The 21089-nt window shown below is 43.1% G+C and overlaps 2 protein-coding genes across 2 annotated transcripts; both read left to right on the top strand.

Annotated features, from left to right (window-relative positions):
- The first annotated feature begins 378 nt into the window (after positions 1 to 378).
- On the top strand, positions 379 to 6298 carry ZNF165 (zinc finger protein 165). Its single transcript, XM_052648022.1, has 3 exons — positions 379 to 789; positions 1315 to 1453; positions 5391 to 6298. Exons 1-3 carry the CDS (start codon positions 379 to 381, stop codon positions 6296 to 6298), a joined length of 1458 nt encoding a protein of 485 aa, XP_052503982.1.
- An 11390-nt stretch (positions 6299 to 17688) lies between these two features.
- Positions 17689 to 20790, top strand: LOC128055455 (zinc finger protein 239-like). Its single transcript, XM_052648027.1, has 2 exons — positions 17689 to 17792; positions 19487 to 20790. The coding sequence occupies exons 1-2, from the start codon at positions 17750 to 17752 to the stop codon at positions 20509 to 20511; spliced, it is 1068 nt and encodes a 355-aa protein (XP_052503987.1). The 5' UTR covers positions 17689 to 17749; the 3' UTR covers positions 20512 to 20790.
- The last annotated feature ends 299 nt before the right edge of the window (positions 20791 to 21089 follow it).

Below are 21089 nucleotides of genomic sequence, written 5' to 3' on the forward strand. Positions count from 1 at the left end.
TGATGGACAGGGAAGCCTGATGTGCTGCAATTCATGGTGTCGCAAAGAGTCGGACATGACTGAGCAACTGAACTGAACTATATTTATACTGTCTTATATTTAATGTCTGTAATTTGTTATCTTATTTTTAAAATTAAATTTTAAGCTGCTTTTAGGTGGAAATTATGTAACAGTCGTAAGTCCACTAAACAGGTATTTCAGTGCTTTTAAATGCCCAGCCAATTTTTGTATAACGGAGAATGACTGTTTCTATGATGTGATCTTTTGTCTTCCTGAACAGTAATAGTAATCTTTTTAATCCCTCAGGAGAGTTCTTAAAACTAAAAAAGGCTCTTCACAGAGCAGAAGTGGGATTCTGATAATACAGTTTATTTCAAGATGGCAACTGAATCAAAGAAAGCTGCAGCTCAGAACCTTCAGGAGGATGAAGGACTTCTGATAGTGAAGATGGAAGAGGAAGATTTTGTCTGGAGCCAGGGTGCTTGCTTACAGAGGAGTGATCCCCTCAGGCAGGAGCTCTGCCGGCGGCTGTTCCGGCAGTTCTGCTACCAGGATTCTCCCGGGCCCCGAGATGCACTGAGCCAGCTCCGGGAGCTCTGCTGTCAGTGGCTGAAGCCAGAAACCCAGACCAAGGAGCAGATCTTGGAGCTGCTAATTCTGGAACAGTTCCTGGCTATCTTGCCAGGGGATCTGCAGGCTTGGGTGCGTGAACATTACCCAGAGAGTGGAGAGGAAGCAGTGACCCTACTGGAAGATTTAGAGAGAGGCACTGATGAACCTCTACTCCAGGTACGAAGGGGTTGGGGGATCTAAGACCTCCAGGATGGATGGAGTCCCACATAGGGAGAAAAGGACCTGAGATTGAATATCTAGTGAGCTTTGTGACAAAGAAGTGAAAGTGAAGTCGCTCAGCTGTGTCCAACTCTTTGCGACCCCATGAACTGTAGCTTATCAGTCTCCTCTGTCCGTGGGGTTTTCCAGGCAAGGGTACTGGAGTGGGTTGCCATTTCCTTTCTCCAGGGGATCTTTCCAACCCAGGGATTGAACCCGGGTCTTCTGCATTGCAGGCAGACCTTTCCCATCTGAGGCAGCAGGCTCCCAAAGTGAACTTAGTAGGAACTCTTATTTAGTTCAGTGTGTATTTATGTCTCCTTCCCTCTCTGCTAGGTACTATGCTACCTTTTACAATTGAGGCAGACTTAATTCTTCCTTCCCCAGTTTTGTATAACTCTGGAAGATTCTCTTTGGTTTGGGAAGATGTTTAATTCCAACTGGGATTCTCTCATAAGCCCAAATGAACTTTGTTTTTCTCAGATTCCAGTCTGTGGACATGGACAAGAACCATTCAGGAGAAAAGTGGCACCTCCTGGGCCAGCGCTTAGTGTCCAGTTCCAGCCAGTGAACACCACGGCCCTTCATGGTTCTTCAGAACCCCAGCTCCTACTGGACTGTGGTAAGGAGCAATACTCTATGTGGTGCATGTCCCTGAAGTGCTGGGACAGTGAACCTCCCTTCTCAGACTATTCTTAGTAACTGTAGATGGTCCTTTCCTTTATTACTTAATAAGAAATAGAGAACTCTTTTCCTTTTGTGTCATTGGCCATCCAAAATAAGAGAGAACTTTGTTTTTTTATCCAGAATGTCTTTTTCATTTGTTCTGTTAGAATATTTCTAAAACATGAGATGTTTTCATCTTATGAGCTAATTAAAGGAAAGAAAATGAATGGGTTGAGAAACTGTCAGAGAATGAAAAAAGAAGCAAAGTGAAAGAAACACATGAATAGAAATAAAACATGTTAATAGGGAAGCAGATATAATGATAGGAAAAAAGAGACAAATATGTGATAATACACTCAGAAATAGAATATAATTCACAGATACATAGAACAAGATCCATTTTATTGCCTTTTTATTTTCCTTTGGTTTCACAAAGCCCTCATGCTTTTATAGGCCATAGTTGTGCTGACTAGCTCCATAGAATCCTCTTTGCTGTTCTAAAACTAATTGTTTAAAAGGTTCAAGGACTCAGTATCACTGTAGGTGTATATGGTCCCAAAAATAAACCCAAGAATAAATTACAGTACTTTTTAAGATTACCCAATTTCTGCTTTCGAGTTTGTTCTGGAAACATTTCCATCCATCTCATCTAAAGCTGTAAATTTTCCCATCCTAAGACCAGTACTGCCTAACCCCTTCTCCTATCCTAGCTTATTCTAGACAAAGGAAACCCTATAAAAAGAGGGGCAGCTTGAATTCCAGTTTAATATAGAGTCATGAGCACAGTATAGATTGATGAGCTAGAAGGTAGGATTTGTGAGGAGTAGATCATAAATGAGTCTGAAGAGCTCAGATGTGTTGCAGAGATTAGGATTTCTAAGTAGGATGTAAGAATGACAAGCTTTAATGACGATTAGTCTGGTGAGGGTATTTAGGATGACTAGGAAGAATAGCTCTGAGTGAAACAACAGGAGGCTGTTACAGTTATCTGAACAGGAAGTGGTGAGGTTCTGGAGTAACAGAAATGTAAAGAAAGGTATATACGGGACATTTAGCAGAAATGAAAGAATTTGATTATCCATGAAAGATGAAGAAATGGAAAGATGGATTGGATAATAGATGGATGGAGGTTTTCCCCACCACATACACATACCTCAGAGTCTTTATAATTTTACTTTTCTCTCTGCGTCTATGTCCTCATATACTTTCTTTAAAACAGTGCCTCTCTTTCACCCTCTAACAGTAGAAATATAGACCTAAAGTTCCCCAAGATCCTTCTCAGTCACACTTCATAGTTCTCTCTTCTTTGTTACCCCCACCTCCATTCTTGCTGGTGATGATCCTCTTCCTAGTCTTTTCTATTGTTGTCTGCTCATCTCACATGTCTCTTTCCTCTCTCTGCCCACTACTGCAAACATATGCTTTTACCAATTATTCTTTCTCATCTATCCTCATCCATCACTTCTCTCATTTGAAAGGTCATGTTTTTAGAGTAACCAAATAATGGCTACTATGTAACTATGATTATTTGGCTACTATGATTATTGTACTATTATTATTGAGGGTTCTTGAGGCCGTTTGACCACCATCTTCTGCAGTTGGTTGGCTTTGCAGATAAAGTCGCTATTCCTTTCCCCAACACCTCATCGCTCTATGGATTGACCTGTGTGGGACGGGAAGTAGGAGCTTGGACTTGATCACAAACTTTAGCGATGCCAGGCAGGGCTTTGCTGCTAGAGGCCAGCAGGCAGGTTGCACAATTTTAGGATAAGGCCCTCGCAGCTGCAGGCACCACTTGTTCTGAGAATCTTCCCCTTCAAAATCCCCCGAAGCAGCACCAAACGCTTGCAGCAAGGAATCCACAGACTTCTAGGAACTGAAGAACTTGACCATCCAGTAGCATGAGTCACCCTCAGTGGACAACAGGGAACACCCTCCCCCACATAGTTGGGGTTTTCCTCCACCAGGCCAGCCAATTTGTTTTGCCTTTGACTGAGATACCCTGTTGGAGAGGCCACTTGTTGGACTCTACCCGACTTGAAACCAGTTTGTTTCCTTCTACTCTGTTCATTCTTGTTGGAATGTGTGTTTTTAGTGTTGGGATTTGTTTGTGCTTTTGGTGCTTTGTTGTTCTTGAACTTTTAAATATGGGAAATACTCCATCTGTCCCTAAGGAAAGCCTTTTGTGTGGTTATCTTAAACAAGTGGGCAAAATATAGCTGTGAGCCTATGACTAAGAAAGAGATGATATTCTATTATGACAATGTGTGGCTCCAACATATATTAGGATCAGAAAAGCGATGACACCTGAAGGGCTCACTCAGTTACTATACAGTCTTGCAATTGGAATTGTTTTGTGCAAGGGCAAGGGGAAAGGGTGAGACTCCCTATGCACAGCATTTATGCTATTACATCAAGAGGAAAAGAAGTCAGATGACTGCCAGCCTACAGTGCAGCAGTCTGAAAGGAACCCAAGAGAAAATCTGTTGTATGAAAGGGAGCAGGAGAAAATGAGAGTGAGGGCATGTTATGTCACACCTTAAATCCCACTCTGGCCAATATGGCTCCCCTACCTGACCAGGTAACTGTTCAGATTACTCCCATGCCACGGACCTCCTCACTCCTTTCGCATCTTCATCTTTTCCCTACTTATGGGAAATGATTAGAAGTTTCTATGTTAATCCCTGGGGCACAGGCACTTAGTTTCATATCACCATCTAAGGCCCCACAGGGCACTCAGTTTGAACCGGGAGCCACTTTCAAAACGGGGCAATGTCTCTTGAGCGGATATTCCATAGGAGGCTTTAAGGCAAAAGGCCAACCGGATGTCTATGGATGCACAATCCATTCTCAACTTCAGATTTAACTGGAAAAACTGTAACCCCCTTTCCTTAGAGGACCCACACCGCCTGACAACTTTTCACTTCTGTCTTTGCCATTCAGCGTCACTCTCAGGTGGACATTCACACCGTTATGAATTTGATGGTGACTGAGATTAAAAGGAGGATGGTCATTGACATAGCTAGAGAGGAAGCGTGCCAGCTTCATCTAGTGGACCTAGATGGAACTCCAGAAGCAAATCAGGCAGTTCCTACCAGTGAGCCTCACTGGGATCCTAAAAACAGAGACACACCACATCTAGAGCATTACAGAAAGTGCATCTTAGCAGGTAGCTAAGCGAAAGAGCTTAAACAAAATTCTGGAGATACCAAAAAGCTCAGTGAGGATCCCATTAGAGTTTCTAGAAAGAATTTATCCAAGCTTATGGCACTGCATTGATGGAGACCCTAAGGCCCCTGAGAATATGATGGTAAACATGACCTTCATTGGGCAAAGTGCATCAGATATAAGAAGAATGTTACAAAAGTTAGATGCTGCATTTGGAATGAACCCTTCTCAGTTAGCAGATGTGGCTTTTAAAGTTTTCAATAACAGGGAACAACGACAGAGAAAAAAAGATGCAAAACAGCTGGCAGGGGCCCTGGATTCCTGGAAGGAAAGTAACTAGAAGAGAGGTAAGCCACAAGGAGAAGGCAATGGCAACCCATTCCAGTACTCTTGCCTGGAAAATCCCATGGACGGAGGAGCCTGGTAGGCTGTAGTCCATGGGGTCGCTAAGAGTCGGGCACGACTGAGCGACTTCACTTTCACTTTTCACTTTCATGCATTGGAGAAGGAAATGGCAATCCACTCCAGTGTTCTTGCCTGGAGAATCCCAGGGACGGGGAAGCCTGGTGGGCTGCCATCTATGGGGTCACACAGAGTCGGACACAACTGAAGCGACTCAGCAGTTAGCATGATTATTGTAACTATCTTGGGTGTATCTTAAAGTTTTACCTTCTTTTAGTTCAGCAAACAGGTATTTTTCTCTTTATTTTTTCATCATTTTTTAGATAACAAGAGTGAAAACCATGAATCCATGCCAAAGCTGGACATTTATGAGAAAATGGAATCACAGAGAATTGTATCAGGAAGAATTTCAGAATTTGTGTCAGAAGGATCTGCTGAGCCTCAAGACATCTGTAAGTCTGCAGGCAAGATAAAGAGGCAGCAGGAAAAAGACTCAGGGGAGTCTCGGAAATCATCATCTACTCAGGATGCAGCTTTCAGTAAAATCCTCACCCACAAAAATATACCTACAGGCGAAATAATAAGCCATGATGGCTGTGAGAGAAACTTAAATCTGAACTCAAATGAATTTACACACCAGAAATCTTATAAACACAGTACCTGTGACCAAAGTTTCAAATGGAATTCAGATTTTATTAAGCATCAGAGAATTTATACTGGAGAAAAAATTCACCCATATGGGAAATCTCTCAAGAACCCAAACCTTATTAAACATGCAGCAGTTTTCACTGGTGAGAAGACCCATCAGTGTAATGAATGTGGAAAAGCTTTCAGACACAGCTCAAAGCTTATTAGGCATCAGAGAATCCACACTGGAGAGAGACCCTATGAATGTAATGAGTGTGGAAAAGGCTTTGGGGGGAGCTCAGATCTTATTAGACACCAGAGGATTCACACTGGGGAGAGACCCTTTGAATGCAAAGAATGTGGGAGAGCATTCAGCCTGAACTCACATCTTATCCTGCATCAGAGAATTCACACCAGGGAGAAACCCTATGAATGTAGTGAATGTGGGAAAACCTTCAGAGTGAGCTCACACCTTATTCGACACTTGAGAATCCACACTGGAGAGAAACCCTATGAATGCAGTGAGTGTGGAAGAGCCTTCAGTCAGAGCTCACACCTTAGTCAACATCAGAGAATTCACAAGAGGGAAAACCTATTCATGTAAAGAACTTAAATTCATAAGGAAATAGAACAGAAAAAATATTGAATAAATAATAAATATCGGTTGAGATGAATGACTGAAAAACCAGTATCTCTTTATTTTCTCTCTCATTTTTGGTTTGCTGTTCTGCATATAATCTTTACTGCCATGTGTCTACTTGCTAAAGTCAAACCAGAAGAGCAAAATTTGGAGGAGGCTAATAAATGAGTCAGGCTTCCCTGGTGGCTCAGTGATAAAGAATCTTTCTGCCAGTGCAGGAGACACAGGTTTAATCTCTGGGTGAGGAAGATCCCCTGGAGAAGGAAATGGCAACCCATTCCAGTATTCTTACCTGGGAAACCCCATGGACAGAGGAGTGTGGTGGGCTAGTGTACATGGGATGGCAAAAGGGTCAAACACAACTTAGAGACAAAACAAAAATAAGTTAGTCTATGGCAATGAAAATAGAAAAAGAGAACTCTTGGGAAATAACCAGAATTACAGTGTGGGGGAAAGAAGGTAAAGAGAGCCTGATCATTATCATTAACTCTAGTTAATGATTCTCATAAGAAGAGGTAGGCCAAGCCTCAAAATGGAATAGTTTGAGCAAGGTACTGCAGAACAGTGCTTTTAAAGTATTCCTTTGAAAAATGAAGATACAACAAAACTAAATTAGTCATGTCAAAAACGAGGAGGTATGCAATGGTGGCATTCTAGTATGTAAGCCAAACTCTATGTCCAGCAGTCATGCCAGGAAGTACACAACCAGAAGAGCACTTAAAGCAAGAGGCCATAATCCTGAGATTGAAGGAAGACAGGGAGGGAGTAGAAGCAAATTAGGCAAGAGCTGGGGTTAGAGGTAAGGAAAGGTGTTCAAATTGAACTAAACCTTCGAATTTGGAGGACATACACAGTAGTATGACCAGGACTTTACTGTCATGCTGTGCGGGTTTGAGGCACCTTCCTGGGGTGGGAGTATAGTGTTCTGGGGAGCTCTCTTGGCAGAAATAGGGTTCTCTGGCTACTAATAACTGTGGAAGAGGACTGAGGAAGTTAGTACTGCAAAACTAGGTCCTGAAACTATTTCATTGCTGCTGGCTACTCTCTCCAGAAAAGCCCAGGAGGAGAGTATAGAAAGGGTTGGTATCTGAGAAAAGAGTGGAGAGGAATCTGCAACAAGTTGGAGCTCTACCAATGATTTCAGGATATAAAGGTAAATCCTGCTTTACTTATTTTACCTGTTTGATGAGGTACCTTTTCGCTAATGTGAGAAATAAAAACATTTAGGGTCTAAATATTAAATTTCATGTTTTTATGTGAAAACTAACTAGAAACAGAACCTTTACGTTAGAAATATGATAATCTAATGAACAAACTTTTCCATGAAGAGGCTTTATAAGAATAGCAATTGTGTTTCAATGACCTTGAACTATAGGATCTAGATAACCCAGTATTTTGTTTTAAGGTAATGTTGAACTCATAATTTCTTTTTACAGGCACTAGGATGATGTATCCTATCACATGACTGTACATGTGGCTATATTTTCCATTTTATTTCCCATTTTATAGTTGAGAAAACTGAGCTGTAAAATAGCGGACACAGGAATACATAGTAAACAGTGGAAGCAGGATATAAACATATATATTATTCCAGAGCCCTAGTTCTTAACCTTGACTATGTCAGTGACAATATGACTATGGATATAAAATCAGAAAATACAGTACTGAGGGATTACCTGGCTGTCTAGTGGTTAGGACTGGGTGCTTTCACTTGGGGCAACCGCATTCAGTCACTGGTCAGGGAACTATGATCCCACAAGTCTTGCCACAGCAATACAACTTCAAAGCTGGGGGGAAGGGCTTTCTATATTATCCTTTTAGAAGACTAATTGGTGATACATTCCAAAATCATGGTGGCAGTGGGGACCTGGTAGGCTGGGCTGACTTTGCCCTGGAGGCCCCAGGAAACAACCACCAAGAGCATCTTCCTACAGAGGCCAGGCAGCTGTAGCCACTGTGCCCAGGGTTAGCAGGCTTCTGGCGGGCTTGCCAGGCCTAGGCCTGGAAAGGGGTAAGAGCCTGTTTCCCAAGGTTTAACTTCCCTCAGGGCTGCTATAAGATGCTATGAGATGAGGCCAGCAGCTGTAAGTAGGGGCTGAAACTTCGAATACACAGCTGCTTTCCCACCCACCACCCTAAAATCACACACACATACACACACACACATGCACGCACACACACGTGCAGAGACCCCCGGGAGAGAGAGGAAAGAAGACCCTCCTCCTTTGCTTCTGTCCTCCTTTCCCTCCAGCAGTGGCTACAGGAAGCTCTGTCTGTCTTCCAGAGATGTTGGCAGAGGCACCTTGTCAGTGGGGAGTGTGTATTCACACACAAGCATGCAGACCTGTCTGTTTATGTTGCTAGCAAACATCTGGACATAATTTGATCACTTACTGATCATGAGCAGAAATCTTATCTGTAGATTTATTTGTAGTGGAGAACATCAACATGCTTGGTTTGGTATTTTTAATCTCATCACTTGTGGCCAAGCTTCACATTGTTTCCATATTACAAGTTGTAGTGTCTGTCTTACCTAGTTTATGCTTTTTGTCACATGTGACAATTCACCAGAATTGTCAGTTTTCCTTTTGAATTTACATTTTAATGGTTCACTGAATTAACATTTTAGTGGTTCATTCGGTGGTTTTCAAGATGACTAGTCTTTCACCTCAGCTAAAGATTTCAATAGGCATTTCTCTAAATTAATAATGATGTATTTCACCTTAGAAACGGCGCCAGGGCTTCCCTGGTGGTCCTGTGGTAAAGAATCCACCTTGCAATGCAAGAGACACCAGTTCAATCCCTGGTCTGGGAAGTTCCCTCATGGCACAGAACAACTAAGCCCGTGCCCCACAACTACCAATCCTACATGCTACAGCTACTGAAGCCTGTGTGCCCTAGAGCCTGTGCAACAAGAGAAGCCACATTGGCTGCAGTCTTCTCTATTAAATATCAAAGGGAATAGAAAAGTCTCCAACAGTGAAAGAAGAGGGCAACACTCGGGGCCATGAATATAGGCAACATAGGAGGAAATGTAACAACCAGGAGGTAGCTGCTAGTCAGAACTTTAGGCATTTCTGTTACCTGGAGGCACCTTGATGCTGTGAGGCTCTGAACCAGCTCTGGGAACTTTGCCATCAGTGAATGATGCCACACCTGGGAATAGACTCTGGAGCTGTTAGTGCTGGAGCAGTTCTTAATCAGCCTGCCCCAGGAGCACCAGACCTGGATGTCAGAGCATCAGCCAAAGGATGACAAGGAGCCAGTGATCATGTTGGAGGATTTGTAGAAAGAACTTGATGAAACAGGACCGCAAATGTGATTAAATAGGGGAACACTGGGGAATGAACGTCCTAGCCAGAGAGAGAAGCATCCATACTACCATGGAAGCAGGTTGCAGAACTCAAGTTTCTACTCACCCTGACTAGATATGATAGTCACTGTGTTTTTACTTCCTCTTGAGGATGGAATAAGACTGTGCTCACTCTTTCTTTATTCTGTGCCCTGGGAATTGTTCTCTAAGATGTCTTTCAAAGGTATTAACTCTAGTTCATTCATTAAGTCTATCACAGTCCTAACATATCTTGTTTCCAGGCTGTAACCAGAACCTGTGAATTCCAGGTGAAATTTTTTCCGCATTTATCACCCATTTCTTTGAAGCCTGCTCCACAATTGCCTCCCTTGTAAGGTTCCTCACTGTCTGCTAGATGTGTGGTACTAGCTTCAAAGCTGACTTATGCAGTCACACAGTGCCTTACAGCTCAGAAATGTCCTGCTTTCAGAAAGTCATGAGCTTGGTTTAATGCCCTGTTGTCACAGTCTTGAAATTCTGAACTTTATCTTTTAACTTGTGTTTTGTAAGTGAAGTAAAATAGGACAACAGAGCATGTGCCCTAGCAGAGGATTTGCCCCCATTCACGTGTAGCATTTGTCATCCCCCATGAGCACAGAATTCCAGTGGACCCGTAATGTGTGGGAGTTCAGCAAGACTCAAAGTGAGTATGAAGGAGAGAAGAACAGACTATGAAATGTGCCACTTTGGAATGTGAATTATTTTGAGTTGAAATCTATCGACCCAGAAGACTCAGGAAATACTTTTACCTCTCCCTTAACTACGTGAAAGAATTTAGATAGGGAGCATGTGCTAAAAAAAAAAAAAAAAAAAAAAAAAGAGGAGTTATTATCAGAGATAACTTTTTTAATCTGAAAGACCTATCTATATATGGCACGGCAAACACCTAGTTACCAAACATCTGCTCTTCTTATCCTGTGAATTACCCTCCTGCCCTTTGAAGCCCAGACCCCTATTCCATTCATTAAGTCAGGATGGCATATAAGCCCTTCGTATTTTCAGGGCTCCTATACATACAAATTTTGATTTGTTTTTCTCCTGAGAATGGTATATGTCAATTATAAGACCAACCAAAGAACCTAGAAATGTAGAAAGAAAAAATTTCCCCCAACACCTGTTTCGTACTCCATTTACCAACTGAAAAAGCCTGCAGAGTGGAAGCATTCTGTACAAGTTACAGCCCATCAGCTGTTGGATTTTTCCAGAAGATTCTGTTCTCTCCCTGGGTTCCTAATTTTCTTAAAGAAACCTTTTGGGGTGTCTGCCAAAGAAGTTTTGAAGCGCTCATTCTCTGTGGCACTCGCAACAATTAAACTTTATTGTGCAACAAATGAATTGCCACTCTGTTTAAGACAAAGGTGCAGGAATAACAAAAATGAGTCTCACTTTTTTCTGGTAGTTTCAAGGAGTTCACTCACTCACTGCCTAGAATAAAATAATAATGATTCTTGCCTAAAGGTAAGAAATTGAATTACCAAATGGTTTTTATTGTAATTCTTATGAAAACAGCAAGTTACTATGTGTTGCATTGTAACATTGCAGTCAGTGGAATATTTCCTAATTCATCACAGAGTTAGGTAGTAAGGTAGGCATGAGCAAAGAGGGTTGCCCTTGCTGAAAAGGATACAAGCTAGTATCAATGTAGAGACCTCTAAACCTCTTCCCAGACACACCCAGGAGAGCTCCAAATATGCTACAAAATAACCACAGAGATTTTTTCAACTCTAGCACATGTGCCCTAGGTATACAGTGGATACAAACTAACCACAGGGACTTCCCCTGAGTAACTTACTCAGATAGGCCCCCATTCAGTTCAGTTCAATTCAGTTGCTCAGTCGTCTCCGACTGCAACCCCATGAATCCCAGCACACCAGGCCTCCCTGTCCATCACCAGCTCCCCGAGTTTACCCAAACTCACGCCTGTCCAGTCGGTAATGCCATCCAGCCATCTCATCCTCTGTCATCCCCTTCTCCTCTCACCCTCAATCCTTCCCAGCATCAAGGTCTTTTCCAATGAGTTAACTCTTCGCATCAGGTGGCCAAAATATTGGAGTTTCAGCTCAAACATCAGACCTTCCAATGAACTCCCAGGACTGATCTCCTTTAGAATGGACTGGTTGGATCTTCTTGCAGTCCAAGGGACTCTCAAAAGTCTTCTCCAACACCACAGTTCAAAAGCATCAATTCTTTGGCATTCAGCTTTCTTCACAGTCCAACTCTCACATCCATACATGACTACTGGAAAAACCATAGCCTTGACTAGACGGACCTTTGTTGGCAAAGTAATGTCTCTGCTTTTGAATGTGCTATCTAGGCTGGTCATAACTTTCCTTTTTCATTCTCTTCTTTCACCTTCATCAAGAGGCTTTTTAGTTCCTCTTCACTTTCTGCCATAAGGGTGGTGTCGTCTGCATATCTGAGGTTATTGATATTTCTCCCGGCAATCTTGATTCCAGCTTGTGCTTCTAGCCCAGCGTTTCTCATGATGTACTCTCCATAGAGGTTAAATAAGCAGGGTGACAATATACAGCCCATTAATGGTTCATAAATATTCTACACATATATACATCTGATTATAACAGACTGAATTATGGGAACAGATAAAACAGATGTGCTGTTATATAACTTGCAAATGTCAATTGACCTTGAGCATATGCCTATTTGCATTCCTTTTCATTGATTGGTGGCAGGTATAAGCCCTATTTTGCACAGGGCAAAAAAAAAAAAGAGAGAGAGACAGGAAGCCAAGGAATATGCACTTCCCTGATGGCACAGATGGTAAAGAATCTACCTGCAGTGCAGATTCCTGAATTAAATCCTTGAGTCTGGGAGATCTCCTGGAGAAGGGAGGGGCAACTCACTCCATTATTCTTGCCTGGAGAATTCCATAGACAGAGGAGCCTGGCAGGTACAGTCCATGGGGTCGTAAAGAGTCGGACATGACTGAACAGCTAATACATAAGGAGTATGTAGAGGCGACCTGCTCCTATGTTTTGAGAGTCTGTGTCTAATAAAACATCTATCTGCTTGAGCTGAACTGAGCTGTAACTTGCCTGTTGCTTTGAACTATTTAGTCCGTCCACGAAAAAAAATAAACCAACCTGACAACAGTACTCCTGCGAACTACTAGTATCTCTCATTTGTAGAGGAAATGGGTTTATTAAAGTTTAGCCAATAATCCGGACAACTCAGGATTCCAGTACAACTTGCCCAACTCCATATCAGAAGTTTCTAAGCACTCGCTAGTCCGTGTCCCCAGCTGGACTCTAAGCTTCTTAGACCAAGAACAATCTCCTTCCTGTACTTTCGCTGTACTCCTGGCGCCTATTATAGTACTGAACAGCTCCTAACCAACATTACATTGCATACAGCTGAAAGAACCCTGTAACAGTTTCATTTTTAAGTGTCACACATTAAGCCTGAAAACTGTCATTTTAACTTGAGCAGCGGTGGTCTCTGGCTTTGCAGCCCTCACTGTGGCCACGTCGTAGGGAGCCCAGGACAGGTCTGGGTCACGCATGCGTGGTGCGCATCCTGTCCCTGGCTGTGCAAACTTGGGCAAATCACTTTGCTCTTTGCTTGTTTCCGGGTTGTAAATTGAACGAACAACACCGTACTCATCAATGATCCTTAATCCTTTTCCTTTCCTTTCCTCTCCCTGAGGGTCAAGACTGAGTGATTGTGCTGATGGCAGTGCTGCGGACACATTCTGGTTGAGCGATGTGTCTGCCTGGTAAATATATTCAAGTTGATGGAGGTCGGGACGGAGTGGCGGATGCTGTCCAGAGAGGTAGGCTGGCAGGGAGGACGCGAGTACTCGGCTCAGTGAATAGGAACAGAGAAGTGGTGGTCGGAGGGGAAGCACGCCTGGGAATGTCCCTGCCTGCCGCCCCGAACAGGACAGGGCCTAGGAACTCAAAGCCTCGGAGCTGGCATTCAGATCCTCTTTTTAAGAGGAGGAGAGTTATGAATCAAAACGCCACAGACATAGGTGTCCCCATGTGCAGACTTCGCGGGGGTCTCGGCCACACTACACGGCTCGGACCTTTCCTCCGAAGCCGCCGGAAGCGGGGGCGCACGGCCGGGCAGGGTTCACGGACGCACTTCCGCTGGCGGCAGGTCTGAGGCTGGATCGGTAAGTGCGGCCGCCTCCCTTGGGCCGGGATAAGACTGGCGGGAAGACAGCCAGACGTCGCGGCGGGACCCCCAGGTCGGTCGGGCGCGGGTCGGGGGAGTCACTGCCTTGCTCTGCCGGCGCTGGAAGTGCCGGCGGAGACTCCACAGGAGCCCGCCCCGCTGCCGGCCAGCGCTCCAGAAAGTTTCTGAGACTCGGACTCCTGGGTCACTGATGTTAATCCGAGGAGTTCTATGAGGGCCATCCGTTTGTCCAACTCGGCCGCCTACTCCCGGAAGCCTTTTATGGTCAGCCTTGTGGCTTAAAGGATACACAGACAGTCAATACTTTCCGAGGCTGGGGCACCGTGATGTGCCAGTGCGGTAAACGGGAAAGGGGTTTGTAATCTGGATGGTTAACTTCCTATATTGTCTTATTCGCTCGAAGATTTAAACTAGTAGAAGACAACACGTGTAAGTGGACTCCATATCCTTTATCTTGAGTTATTCCTGAAACAGTCTTTCTCCTGCGGCTGGTAAAGTGGACGTGTTTACCAAAGCTGCCCAGTGAGTAAAAGATGCTAGGTGCGGAGAAGGCACTAGAGGGCCTCCTTGCGTGGTCCTCTGTTCTGTGTCCGGAACCCTAGAAGTGTCATGCCTGGAGCCAGCGGCTGGGTGACCAAGTCACAGTGGTTAACTGCAGCACTCTAAACTGAGGTCTTACTAAGTGCCAGGCACTGAATTTAATTTATTCTTAAAAAGACGCTGTGTAATAAGATCTGCTGTTTAGTTAATCGCATTGTAACATTTTTCTGGTTTTGGAATTGTGCTGTGGTTATATAAGATGTATGTTAATATTACGGGAAGCTGAGTGAAGGTTATAGGGACTGTTGTGTACCTTTTTAAAAAAAATTTTTAGTAAGTTTAACGTTATTTCAAAATAAAACATTGTTTAAAAGCCTCTAGGTAGCAAGTAAAAAAAAAAAAAAAACCAGCCTCTAGGTATTTTTACAGAGGGGAAGAGTTTGGAGATGTTGCTGCTGCTGCTAAGTCGCTTCAGTCGTGTCTGACTCTGTGTGACCCCATAGACAGCAGCCCGCTAGGCTCCAAGCTACTACATATTAGAAAACATGACAGTGTTTAAGCCGAGGTCTTTTGGAATCCAAAGCCTAGGCTCTTAATCACTGCCCATCATGCTAATCAATTGTTAGTCCACATTTCCCTAAATCCATCAGTTCAGTTCAGTCGCTCAGTGGTATCCGACTCCTTGCGACCCCATGAATCGCAGCTCGCCAGGCCTCTCTGTCCATCACCAACTCCCAGAGTTCACCCAGACTCAGGTCCATCAAGTCAGTGATGCCATCCAGACATCTCATCCTCTGTCATCCCCTTCTCCTGCCCCCAATCCCTCCCACCATCAGAGTCTTTTCCAATGAGGCAACTCTTTGCATGAGGTGGCCAAAGTACTGGAGTTTCAGCTTTAGCATCATTCCTTCCAAAGAAATCCTAGGGCTGATCTTCAGAATGGACTGGTTGCAGTCCAAGGGACGGACTCTCAAGAGTCTTCTCCAACACCACAGTTCAAAAGCATCAATTCTTCGGCACTCAGCTTTCTTCACAGTCCAACTCTCACATCCATACATGACCACTGGAAAAACCATAGCCTTGACTAGACGGACCTCTGTTGGCAAAGTAATGTCTCTGCTTTTCAATATGCTATCTAGGTTGGTTATAACTTTTCTTCCAAGGAGTAAGCGTCTTTTAATTTCATGGCTGCAGTCACCATCTGCAGTGATTTTGGAGCCCCAAAAGATAAAGTCTGACACTGTTTCCACTGTTGCCCCATCTATTTCCCATGAAGTGATGGGACCAGATGCCATGATCTTAGTTTTCTGAATGTTGAACTTTAAACCAACTTTTTCACTCTCCACTTTCACTTTCATCAAGGGGCTTTTTAGTTCCTCTTAAGTTTCTGCCATAAGGGTGGTGTCATCTGCATATCTGAGGTGATTGATATTTCTCCCAGCAATCTTGATTCCAGCTTGTGCTTCTTCCAGCCCAGCGTTTCTCATGATGTGCTCTGCAGATAAGTTAAATAAGCAGGGTGGCTATATACAGCCTTGACATACTCCTTTTCCTATTTGGAGCCAGTCTGTTGTTCCATGTCCAGTTCTAACTGTTATTTCCCGACCTGCATATAGGTTTCTCAAGAGTCAGGTCAGGTGGCCTGGTATTCCCATCTCATTCAGAATTGTCCACAGTTTATTGTGATCCACACAGTCAAAGGCTTTGGAGTAGTCAATAAAGCAGAAATAGATGTTTTTTTGGAACTCTCTTGCTTTTTCCATGATCCAGCGGATGTTGGCAATTTGATCTCTGGTTCCTCTGTCTTTTCTAAAATCTGCTTGAACATCTGGAAGTTCACGGTTCACGTATTGCTGAAGCCTGGCTTGGAGAATTTTGAGCATTACTTTACTAGCGTGTGAGATGAGTGCAGTTGTTCAGTGGTTTGAGCATTCTTTGGCATTGCTAAACCCATAGGCCCTGCTTAAGTCTCCTATTACATGGAAAACTGAAAGCATCTATACCCACACAGCCTGCTACCTACACTAACATAATTTTAGTATTCAACTGTCTTCCCTAAGCGTGACTTCACCTTTCTATTTCTTTATCAAAATAACTTTACTTGCCCTAAAAGATAAAAGTTACTGATAATTATGTGTTTTAACACCTTGGCCCTCAATCCATTTTTGTGAATATCAAACACTTCAACTTTCAATAGATAGGATTTAGACTTTTCAAAACCTTCAAGTGAAAATCTTCACCTGTACTACTGTATCACTCAACTTGCCCAATTCTTATCCTGCCTTAAAAGATCTGCCCCCCAAACCTCATAAATATTCTGACTTTGCTTTCTCCCCTAGGATGCACTAGCAAGACTATCAAAGTGCTGTCCATCTCTCATAAGAATAAACTTAGCTTGGCCATATCAACTAATTGTTTGGCTGTTATTTGGAGGAATAAGGCATCCAACAGTATTCCCAGTATTGTCAAAAATGTTGTCTCTTGACAAACATTCCTTCTTCTATTTAGAAAAAGGTATGAATTGCCTTAAACTTTTATTTTTTACATTTTCTTTATTGAATTCTCTTTAATTTAGGGTTGAGCTTCCTTTTTCTTCTAGAACAGAAAGATTGAACTCAGTGTGTGAACTCAAATGTTGAATCAGCCTTCCTACCTTTTTAACTGTGGTTTCTGTAACCCTAGGAGTGTGCCCTAAAGGATAACACTTGTAGCAGCAATCCTCCTCTTGGCCCATTGGAGCAAGAATGGCCACTGTTTTCCTTCTAGAGGTTCCTAAAGAGTCAATAGGGGCTCTTTGAAGTAACTAATAAAAAAGGGCATGCTGGGAATAAGAAATCTGGCCCAAAAGAGAGCAGCCAAAACAACCAGGAGTTATTCCACAACCACTTCCCATAGTTCTGCTACCAAGAGACTCCGTGGCCCTTTGCACTCTTGTGCCAGCTCTGGGTATTCTACTATGAGCCGTGTAAGGCCTGAGATACCCACCAAGGAGCAGACGTTGGACTTGGAGGTGCTGGCGCAGCTCAACCATACTGCCTGAAGAACTGCAGGACTGGATACAGAAGCAATCCAGAGAGTGGGGAAGAGGCAGTGGCTATGCTGGAAGATCTGGAGAGGAAGTTAAATTAATCAGGCCAACAGATAGGAAAGGGCCCTATGCTCAGTGGAGACAGAGTTGGGAAGTGGGCATCCAAGCTGGTCCTTTGTGGGATCTCTGGGGATCATTTACTTGTGGGCCCTTCAGTTGCCTAAATGAGCTTGCTTATCCTCAGGTTTCAACCCACGCTTGGACACAGGAAGTACTTTCTGAGACATCAGTACCTCTGGATCCAGCTAAGAAAGCAGCATATCTCCAGCCTCACACCATGGAAATCCAGCTTCAGGACCCTCAACACCAACAGGATTGTGGTTAGTGTTGACATGTAGGTCATATAGCTCCCCTGAAGACCTTAGAATCGTTCATTATTCAGCAGATGTATATTAAGTACCTGTTATATTCCAGGCACTGTGCAAGGCATTGGGTATAATAAACAGAGTGGACATGATCTGTTTTCATGGAGCTTACAACAGTCTGATGACAGAGGCATTAAACAAATAACCACACAAATAAATATGCTGTGATAGATTGTATATGGGGAGAGAGATATGTCAGAGGCCTCTTTAAGAAAATAACGCACTGCTGCTGCTGCTGCTGCTGCTAAGTCACTTCAGTCATGTCCGACTCTGTGCGACCCCATAGATGGCAACCCAAAAGGCTCCGCCATCCCTGGGATTCTCCAGGCAAGAATACTGGAGTGGGTTGCCATTTCCTTCTCCAATGCATGAAAGTGAAAAGTGAAAGTGAAGGTGCTCAGTCGTGTCCCACTCTTCGCAAACCTGTGGACTGCAGCCTACCAGGCTCCTCTGCCCATGGGATTTTCCAGGCAAGAGTACTGGAGTGGGTTGCCATTGCCTTCTCCAAATAACATGCTAACTAATCCTAAAAGTAGAATAGGAATCAACCAAGTGAATAGTAGAGGTGGAAAGCATTGTAGGCCAGAAGGGCATGTGCAAAACCAAATGGGAAGGAAATTGGTGGGTTTGAAAGATGGCCAGTGTGACTGTCTCCAAGCTGTCTTTTCCTCCATTTAGCGTCTTTTGTCACACAAAGCAAACCACTTTTCCCTGCATTATTTCTACATGGTTATAAATTCTGCCCTTTACTCTGGGCCCTAAAAATGTGATTACTGCAGGGAGAACATGGCTTGAATGGGATAATCTCTCACTTTTTTTTTCAGAAACTATTGATCATTGAGGAAGTGGCCGCATCTCTCACCCTGAAAGAGTGGGGGTTGTTGGGACTCTACTCAGAGGAACTTCTGTAGGAAAGACAGGCAAAGGAATTATGTGATCATGCTTTCCTTGGATGAGGTTAGATGGGAGGCTAGGGTCTGCTAAAGAACCTTCTCTGTGTTAGTGCTGTTTTCTTGAGAATTTCAGTCTCAAATAACCCACAGAGTGTACTTTCAGATTTGACAGATTCCCAGTGTTCTTTGTAAGAAGAGTAATAATGTCTCTGGGAGCTAAAGCAATTTCTGTCTCTTTTATCCTGTGTGTCTAAAGTCTAATCTCCTTGTTCTGCATGTTTGGACATGTGATACTTCTCTTTGGCTGATCTCTCATGTTTTAATATTCCTAGAGGTCTTCCCATTATACCTTAGAACACTCTGCACGAAGTTGTTTCATGCTTCCATCTTGATACCTGCCATTGCTGGCTTCCTGTCTTGTTTTGTTACTCCCACAGTTTCTGCTCTTTCATCCCTCTCTACCCAACTTGTGGTCTCCCTGATGAACCCACTCTTATCTGAGATCTTCTGTTGTTTACAATGATTATTCATTGGATCCCTCTTCATCCTCCCTGATTTTTCTCCACTCTTTTCTTGAATCACTCCCTCCCCGTCCAGTAGCTGCTAATCTTCTCTTCCTTTGCCATCTCCCGATTTCCTCTTCAAATGTTGTAAAGTCATTTTGTTAGTATATTGAAGCTGTGTATGTCTAATAAATGTTTCATTTTATTTCCTATATATTTCAGTGACATTTGAATACTGTGTTTTTTATTTCAGGTGATGTGATAAGAATAAAGAAAGAAGAACCTGATGAAAAGCAGGAACTTACTGTAGATACGGAATCCCAAGAAAAGTTATCAGACCAAATCAATGGAGAGGCTTTTGAATGTGGAGAAACCCAAGATCATAAAGGATGGATGGAAAGATATCAGAGAAACACTTCAAATGAGAAAAGATACAAGTGTGATGAATGTGGGAAAAGATTTACTCTAAAGTCAAGTCTCATTAGACATAAAAGAATCCACCCTGGAGAGAGATCCTATTCATGTAATGTATGTGGCAAAACTTTCATTCAGAGCTCAGAGCTTACTGACCATCAGAGAATACATAGCCAGTTAAAACCACATCAGTGTGATGAGTGTGAGAAAGGCTTTTATTACAGGGCACATCTTGTTCAGCATCAAAGGATCCACTCTGGAGAAAAACCTTTCCAATGTAATGAGTGTGGGAAAGCTTTTCATTATAGCGCAGGCCTTATTCGACACCAGAGGACCCACACAGAAGAGAAACCATACCAGTGTAATTACTGTGGGAAAGCTTTTCATTACAACTCGGGCCTTATTCGACACCAGAGGACCCACACAGGAGAGAAACCTTACCAGTGCAACGACTGTGGGAAAGCTTTCTGTCTGAGCTCACACCTGATACAACATCAGAGAGTTCATACTGGAGAGAAGCCATACCAGTGTAGTGAGTGTGGGAAAAGCTTCAGCCAGAGCTCAGGCCTCTTCCATCACCAGAGAAGCCACAGTGGGGAGAAACCATATGAATGTGATGAGTGTGGAAAGGCTTTCAGTCATAGTTCAGCTCTTGTTGGACACCAGAGAATGCACAGTGGAGAGAGGCCCTATGAGTGTGATGTGTGTGGGAAAGCTTTCGGCTATAGCTCACATCTTCTGGGACACCGAAGAATCCACACCGGAGAGAAGCCATATGAATGCCATGTGTGTGGAAAAGCTTTCCGGCAGAGCTCACACCTCATTGTACATCAGCAAATCCACACTGAAGAGAAGCCCTGGTAATGTCCAGAGTTATGTAGAATTTTCCATCTATACTCATTCCTGTGGGACATCAAAAAAGCACAGCTAGATGTAGGGAACTCTGTGATCACTATTGCAATTTCAGCAGTCACTCAGAAATACTTATAGAAGCTGAGATAGACAAGCACCTGACAGTTTACCAAACAAAACACTGATGTTCTGCCACTGAGCACATCATGTGATGAACTAGGACATTGGAAGGGTTCATTTCATTATTCTGAAACTTTTCTTCTCTGAAGCAAGTGGCTCCAGCAATCTAAATGTTCTGTTAGACATATAACGAGATTTTAGAGATTACTACTATTTCTTTTCTCCTTCCCTTTCCATTCTTCCCTCTTTTTTTTTTTTTTTTTTTGGCTAAAGTATGAATTTAGACTTAACATCTGATCTACACTTTAAAAAAAAAACTGAGTTTTTGGTTAGCTTGATAAAATATATTAGCCTATGAATTATATACACTAAAAATATTGTGTACTACAAAAGCCATTGGAATAATATTCCAATAATAATATTGGAATGAACTATGACTTGCATGGGTAGGATAGGTTAGGGGTGGTGGA

Source organism: Budorcas taxicolor, chromosome 11, assembly GCF_023091745.1.
Source record: "Budorcas taxicolor isolate Tak-1 chromosome 11, Takin1.1, whole genome shotgun sequence".
Taxonomy (NCBI): Eukaryota; Metazoa; Chordata; class Mammalia; order Artiodactyla; family Bovidae; genus Budorcas; species Budorcas taxicolor.